This window comes from Neofelis nebulosa, chromosome 5, assembly GCF_028018385.1.
Source record: "Neofelis nebulosa isolate mNeoNeb1 chromosome 5, mNeoNeb1.pri, whole genome shotgun sequence".
Lineage (NCBI taxonomy): Eukaryota > Metazoa > Chordata > Mammalia > Carnivora > Felidae > Neofelis > Neofelis nebulosa.
Window position 1 is genome coordinate 10,975,391 of NC_080786.1, and position 7,763 is coordinate 10,983,153.

Here is a 7,763-nt window from a genome sequence, read left to right on the forward strand (position 1 = left end):
CGTGTTCTACCAACTAAGCCAGCCAGGTGCCCCTCAATTTGATTTTTCTTTTTTTTCCCTGTTTTTTAAATAGGCCTCACACCCAGTGTGGAGCTTGAGCTCACAACCATGAGATCATGACCCGAGCTGAATTCAAGAGTCAGACGCTCAACCGACTGAACCACCCAGGCACCCCCAATTTGATTTCTCTTGATTGGAATACTGTTATATTAACTTTTGTGGGGAGGGTCAGATAGGAGATAGTCAATATTTCCACGACAGTGAGGTTTGTCCTCAGGTACACGAATGCTTCTCGCTGAAAAGGACAAGAATTTATGGAAACACAGCCATTAAGCATCGAAGCTTCAACTCCACCTTATGAACCACTGACCTCAAATGGTCTTCTCTTGATCTCCATTTTGTCACCTAAAATAGGGGTAATATAGTACTGCACAGACTTGTTAGGAGGCTTAAATGAAGAAATGCACACACCTGACGTACAGAAAATGACCTCCCAGGGAGGGAAGGAAGCGGAATAGAATAAGGCTGGCAGAGGTGAAAGGTCAGAGAGAACTGAGGGCTTCTGACACACCCCTAACAAGTAGCCATGATTTTTTATACCGATCTTCTTCAGCTTATGATGGGGTTATGTCCCAATAGATCCATTGTAAGTTTAAAATATCCTAAAATACCTGGTATCCCTAACCTCTCAAACACCATAGCTTCAACAAGCCCCCAACACTTCCATTAGCATGTGGTTGGGCAAAAATATCGAACACAAAGCCTGTTTCACAAAGAAGCGTTGGCTAGCTCAAGTAAATGACTGAACCCCGCACTGAACGTGACAAACGGAATGGCCATGTGGATACAGAATGGCTGTCCACGTACTGCTTGGTCACCCTTGTGACCGGTGGCTGGCCAGGGGCTGTAGCCGCTGCCTGGCACCATGCCAGGGGATCCACTGCATGGCGCCAGCCCTGGAGAAGAGCCAAAGTCACAATTCAAAGGATGGTATCTACTGAATACTCATAAATATATTTTTTTTAATGTTTGTTTATTTCTGAGAGGGAGGGAGAGAGAGACAGAGCATGAGCAGGGAAGGGGCAGAGACAGACGGGAGACACAGATGTCGAAGCACAGGCTCCAGGCTCCGAGCTGTCAGCACAGGGCCTGACGCGGGGCTAGAACCCACGAGCCGTGAGATCATGACCGGAGCCGAAGTCTGATACCTAACCGACAGAGCCACCCAGGCGCCCCTCTACTGAATACTTACAAAGCATAAAGTTGAAAAAGTGCAAGTCAAACCATCATACGTTGGGGACCTTCTGTACTGAAAAGGGTTCAGTTAAGAGGTGATGGAAATAGGAGATTAAGTATCAGGGCTTTCTCTTTTTTAGCTGTACAAACTTCTTACTCTGGTTCACAGAGGAACTCTGGATCTTTTCTCAGTTCAACTCCCACCCAGCCTGTCACTAAACTGTTCCTCCAGCTTCCAAAGCAGAGAGGTACATCAGTGCCACCTGTGGACAGGGAAGGGCTTATTTCTGACCCCAGAGGAGCTAATTTACAGCCACTCAGATGGCCTCTGAGTGGGCATGTAGCAAAACTCAGCACAGAAACTGAGTAACACAGACCAAAGAGTGACAGAAGTGGGCTAAGGGCCACAGAGCTACATTCCAGATGGTTCCAGCAGAACAAAAAAAGAGTCCACACACATTCAGCTTCAGTCTTCAGTCCAAAGTAGGCCAAAGCTCTCCCTGACCTTCAGTCAAGCTGTGGGGTGATGGTGAAAACAAGGGCAAGAGATAACTCATCAAATTCCTCCAGCTGCGTATCAGTTACGCTCGTTGTCTTTTACCTTCTCTCCCTTCTCTGCCTCTGCTTCTTGGTCAGAGTCCAACCGGATCATTTGGTGACTTAATGATGGTACCGGTCAAGGTTGATCCAATAAACACAGTGATAACGGTAGCTGACGTCTACTGAGTGCCAGTCTCTCTGTACTCTTCCTGAGTCACGCCATTTAATCCTGACCAAAATCCTAGATAGCAGGTACCAATATCATAACCAAGGATTCTCGAAGACACAGTTTGCTCAAGACCTTACAGCTGCCAAGTAGGGGACCAGGACTGAAACCCAAGGAGTGGGAATCCCAAGCCCCTCCTTAGACCACTCATTGTACCACACTGCCTCCAAAGGAGGTTTGGGACTTAGACACATGCTCCCTACCACCCAGAGGTTTGGGTGTAAATACAGCCCTGAGGTTTTAGTTCTAGCACCGAATCTTGCCCTGTGTCTGGGTCATTTTCCCAACCTTCTGGTAAAGAAACTTCGTTTCATCTTTGGAGGAACTTACGAAGCTTTGGGGTTTGTTTTGTTTTGTTGTTGTTTTTCTGAGTTACCAGGGCCTTGCAAAGTCGTGCAGGTCAGGAAGCGCCGCCCTGCATCCACCTCTGGCCTCCCGTCTCTGACCCGTCTACAGGAAAGGAGGTGCCAAAGGACAGGACAGGGGCATGTTACACAACCCCTTTATGTGACTCCCATGTCATTCCTGGCTGAAGCTCCCGGTCAAGTCAGCTAGATTCAGTCTTCCGTTGTCCATATTGCAATTAATGATCGTTTACGTGGGGGAGGCACTCGAATGTGAGGATGACAGCTCTGGGTTTAGATGTGACAACACCTTTACTTACATAAGCTCCCTCAGCTACTGCCCAGTCCCAAGTTTAAACACTGCTTAGGCCACTTCCCATTCTGCAAGTAAGGATCAAATCTGGAAGGGCAGGTCCATCTTCTAGATAATATTTTAAAATTCGCAAAAGGCTAAAGTCCGGTAAGGAAAAAAAATCCGTCCCCACCGCAGGGAATGTGAGTCCTCAAGGGTAGGTAGTAGCCTCGGTGATAATTCTGATGCAAGTGGCCTTTGGACCACATTTTAAGAAACACTATTTAAAACGTAACATCGAACCTTGTGACAGATATTTCATTCCACTTTACCTTTCTTTTGAATTTATCTTCCAACTTATCTCAGCCCTGAAGGTAAATTCCTTTCAGGCAGGGATTATGTGCAATTGTGGAAAGGCCACAGGACCTACATGGGGCAAACACATGCCTACTGACCAGAGAGAGCTGAATGCCCCACAGGCCCTATGGAGCCTCCGTAAGCTGTTTTCAGTTCCTGAATTTCTGAATCTCTCCGGGGAGGTCGCGATCCTCTCTCTAGGACTGGAGTGGCTCCGCACCCAGGGCAGTGGAAGGGAAGCAACAATGTTCCTGTCTGATCCCATAATTAAGGGAGCTGGGCAGCTGGCCTAAACCATCAGGATGGCACATTTCTCAATTGCTGTGCTCTAAGGTCACCAGCCAAGTTCTACTCCATTTCCTTGGGCTGAAGTGGGCCAAGAAAACAGTCAAGTACATCAGTGTGAAGTCGTGGGAAGGTAGCCAAATCCCGCTGGAGGGGGCAGGAGGCTTGCTTCACTCCTCCAGCTCCAGGCCCAAACACAGCATGGCAAAGCTGTGCTACTTCGGCACCTTGCAAATTAGGAAAAGGCTCTGTCATCCGTGGTTCTGTGTCCTCTTACAGAAGAGGAAACCAGTGTCAAAAGAACACGTGCTAACAGTGCTTTTCCAGTCCCATGGCCAACAGGGCCGCTGTAATCTCATTCAAGTGACCTTGGGATCTAAACTGGCAAAGCCAACCTGCAAGTCCAAATGAAGCTTTGCAGTGGATAGGTACCAACTCCAATAAATGTTGCGTAGAACCCTGTGGTTGGTCGAAAAAGGGAGTTTACAGAAAAAGTCATAATACCCTAGTATTTGCAGGGCAGAGAAGGAAAGGGCTATATGTAAGCATTCACTTGCATCTGATGGGGTCTCTTCACAAAGGCCAGAAGCAACTGATAATACTGATTTTCCTCCGGGAGATAACCTGGGAAACAAGTCTGAGTGTAAGATATTTCACTGGGTTTTTCTGCAGGGTGTTTGGTAACTTCTGGTTTTTGAATGTGAATATATTACATAATCAATATAATTACATTTTTAAAAGTTAGTTTTCAAACATTCGTTTAATTTTTATTTAGCATATGCCGGGCACCAGGGTAGATGCTGTCCTCAAGAGCTGGATAGGGAGGGGTGGAAACAGATAATGAAATAAATCATTACTATGGGTGATGGGGGGCGGGGGGGGGGGTGGTGGCACCGAGAGAGGCCACTGGCCTTGCCGGGATGGAAAAGTGGAGAACCAGATAAGGTTTACTTCAAGGACTGAAAGGGCACAACTCTGTACTATTTATTCTATACCAGTCCCTCGGATGTATGGGGGAAAAAAAAGTGCAACAATGGGAAAGTAACTGAAAATATCAGAGGCTGTATTACATTCCGCTTCCTCCCTCCCACCTGGCCCCACTTTCCTCTACACTCACCCAACGCACAAGAGAAGCAAAGTTTGATAAAGGGAACTAAAAGGGCTGACATTTACAAAGTGCTTAGAAGAGCGCCTGTCACAAAGTGCTGGTATAAATGTGAAAAGTCAAATACAGCCTAACGGAGATGTGAAGCTTCGCAAATATGCCTCCCGAGAATTCCCAACGCCGCTGGACTACTCCGGGAGCCAGGCCTGTTGGAACTTGGATTTTCTTATCTGTACAACCTTACTGAGATACAGGACGCATCAGAAGCGGTGGGCGAGACCCGCACTTGGAAGGGCAACGCTGGTCCCGCCCACGACCTGGGTGGCAAGCGCCCTTCAGCAACCCCCCCCTCTGCCTTGGTTTCCTCAACAACGAAACTACGGTAAAAATGCTCGAGTCTCCACCAATTCCTCCACCCCGGCGATCCGCCGAGAATGGAGAACGCTCTCAGAATGGTGCGCAAGACACCCGGGCGTGGCGAGCAGGTGGCCTCCGTGCGCCCGCCGCGCGGTGACGAGAGCGCAGACAGGTGCCCGCCGACGCGCAGTGCCCTCTCGCCGCGCTGCCCCCCGCGGGCACGCGGGCCCAGGGCCTCCCGGACCAGTGCCTCGGCGCGGCCTCCCGGGCGCGCCGTGCCCAGCCCGGCCGCGAGGCCGCCCGCCCCGCCTCCCTGCGCGCGGTGCCCGGTGCCCACGCTGCGGCGGGGACGCGCGGCCCTAGCCCGCCCGGGAGAGGGGCTTCCTGGAGGCGGAGCCCGCGCCGCCGTCCCGCCGCCGCTCACCAGTTCCCCGAGCCCACGATGCACACTTTCAGGGGAGCCGCTGCCATCGCCAGGCTGGAACGCAGCAGCCCGGCCCGTGCCTCCCCAGCCGGCCGCCCGCCTGCCTCCGCGCCCACGGCTTTGCCCACAGCGGCTCGCGAGGGCCCCGCCCCTCCCGCCTCTCCGCCAATGGCCGCGACCACCGCCGCCCGGGCGCCCCGGGCCACAGCTGACAGCCTGGGAGGGCCCGCCCAGCCACTCCCGAGAACCACTGCGCACGCCTGAGCCTGGCCGGCCTCCGGGCTCGGCTCCGGCGCCGACCCGCCCCTGCCCGAGGCATGCCGGGACTTGTAGTCCTCGCCCCGCCGCCCTCCGCAGCCTCCTGCCCCCGGACAGCGGCCGCCGCCGCGCCACGTGCAGACGTGGGTGGTTGCGCCGCTGCTGTCTCGCAGCGCCAGGGGCTGCAGCCCCGTCCCCGCGGAGCAAACCCTTCCGGACCCGGCGTGGTGCCCACCCCGGCTCGCGTTCTTCTCCCCACGCGGGAAGAGCGGCTAGGCTGCAGCTTGGAACCGAGAGGATCCCAGGGTGACTCTAGAGTCGACCGACCTGGAGCGCAAAGTACCCACACCTGCCTCTTGAGGCTCTGCCTCGTTTGTGGAGACAGGAAACAGCCTGGCACCCCTTGAACTGCGTAGTGAATTTGTGTTTTCTGGGGCCTTCTGGACGTAGCTGGACTGTACGTGAGCTTCAGAATGGACACTTTTTGGGTAGTCAAGAGAGAGAGAGGCCTGGGCACCTGCGGCATCGCACTCCCCCACTTGCTTGGCAGGACGTGCCTCCTCGTTATCTTTGCCAGGATTCCTGGAGAGCTTGTGGGTCTGAGGCTACTTCTTCCTAACAAATAGAACATTCTTTATTCGTTCTGAGTGTCACTTTCCCCCAGGCACCGTGCTAGACGCTGGGTTACACAAGTGGCTCTCTGGAGCTTTGAAAAATCGCCGTGCCCGGGCACCACCCCAGATCATCAGAATCTCCCGGGATGGGACACAAGCATCAGAATTCTTTCCAGTTCAAGATGATTGCAAAAGGCAGTAAAGATGAGAACCAAAGAGCTTAAAAATCAGTGAGACTGGTTGAAGAAACGAATGCTCTAATCCCTAGAAAAGTACTAGGCCCATTATGTTTGATGCTCAGAGGATTAACAATTATTTTTGTTTTCATTTTTGCATCGTTATGAAAGATTTTTTTTTTTTTTTTTTTTTTTTTGGGACAGAGAGAGACAGAGCATGAACGGGGGAGGGGCAGAGAGAGAGGGAGACACAGAATCGGAAACAGGCTCCAGGCTCCGAGCCATCAGCCCAGAGCCTGACGCGGGGCTCGAACTCACGGACCGCGAGATCGTGACCTGGCTGAAGTCGGACGCTTAACCGACTGCGCCACCCAGGCGCCCCGAAAGATTTATGTTTATTACTTACGCTGTTTATTTAAGGGAATACTTAAAGGAGTGGGTGAGACAGATTTTCTCCATTCCTTCACTGATGGTTTGCTCTCAATTATTTGAGCTAATGGAAAGACATCTAGGCAGGGAGGATATGAAAAATAGACTTTTCAAGCTTTATTAGTTTTTTCTTGCATTTTTGTTAGGAGATGAGGTTGTCAAATAATGAATTTATGGACTTGGGGAGTATCCGTGCATTGCAAAAATTCATACCAAGTGATCCATTTTTCGCCTTTGCCTGAACGTTTTATACCTCATCTCGAAACTCCTGTTCTCTAATGTCGCAATGACACCTGCATGGTAATGAGCTGCCGGCTATTCTGTGGGTATATCCTTCAAAGCCTTGTCACCCATTGTTTACTGAGGACCCGATATGCACCACACATTGTGCCAGAACATAGTGAGTCCTCATTTATTTCTACAGACCGGTTACAAAGACTAAGACAAAAACTAAATAGGTGAAACCCGTGAACATAATGTTGAGAGAATAAAGCAAGTCAGAAGAGAAGGTAAGCGGTATGATTCCATTTCTTTTATTATAGAAACAGGCAAAATTACACGTATCAGTAGGGATACATACATGCATCGTAAAACTGTAAAGGAAGACGAGGAAAAGACAAACACGAAATGCAGGATTGCGGTTAGGGTGGAGGGGAGGGTTGGTTATTCTTTGTAACTTCTGCATATATTATAAACACTTTTTTTAAATTTTTTTTTAGCGTTTATTTATTTTTGAGACAGAGAGAGACAGCATGAACGGGGGAGGGTCAGGGAGAGAGGGAGACACAGAATCTGAAACAGGCTCCAGGCTCTGAGCCATCAGCACAGAGCCTGACGCGGGGCTCGAACTCATGAACCGTGAGATCATGACCTGAGCCGAAGTCAGACGCTTAACCGACTGAGCCACCCAGGCGCCCCTATAAACACTTTTTAATACATGGGTAATAAACATCATGGGGGTGGGGAGAAGATACAGTTTAGAAGAGTAACGAAAGCCAATTTTGACGTAGCTGGTTTTCTGACCTGCTTGTGGTCATCGGAGGTGGTGATGTGGACATTGATTGGCCTTCTGTGTATCACCTGCCCCAAGAGGTTACAGAAGCCTGGAAGATGAGTTAGC

General features: G+C 50.7%; 1 protein-coding gene across 1 annotated transcript in view; it reads right to left on the minus strand.

Moving 5' to 3' along the window:
• GPD1L (glycerol-3-phosphate dehydrogenase 1 like) overlaps positions 1 to 5,611 on the minus strand; it is a 57,949-nt gene extending 52,338 nt beyond the window's left edge. Inside the window, exon 1 of the mRNA XM_058729639.1 lies at positions 5,167 to 5,611. Within this exon, the coding sequence (XP_058585622.1) occupies positions 5,167 to 5,213 (47 nt within the window). The 5' untranslated portion in view covers positions 5,214 to 5,611. The remainder of the gene's footprint in view (positions 1 to 5,166) is intronic.
• Positions 5,612 to 7,763: the final 2,152 nt, after the last annotated feature.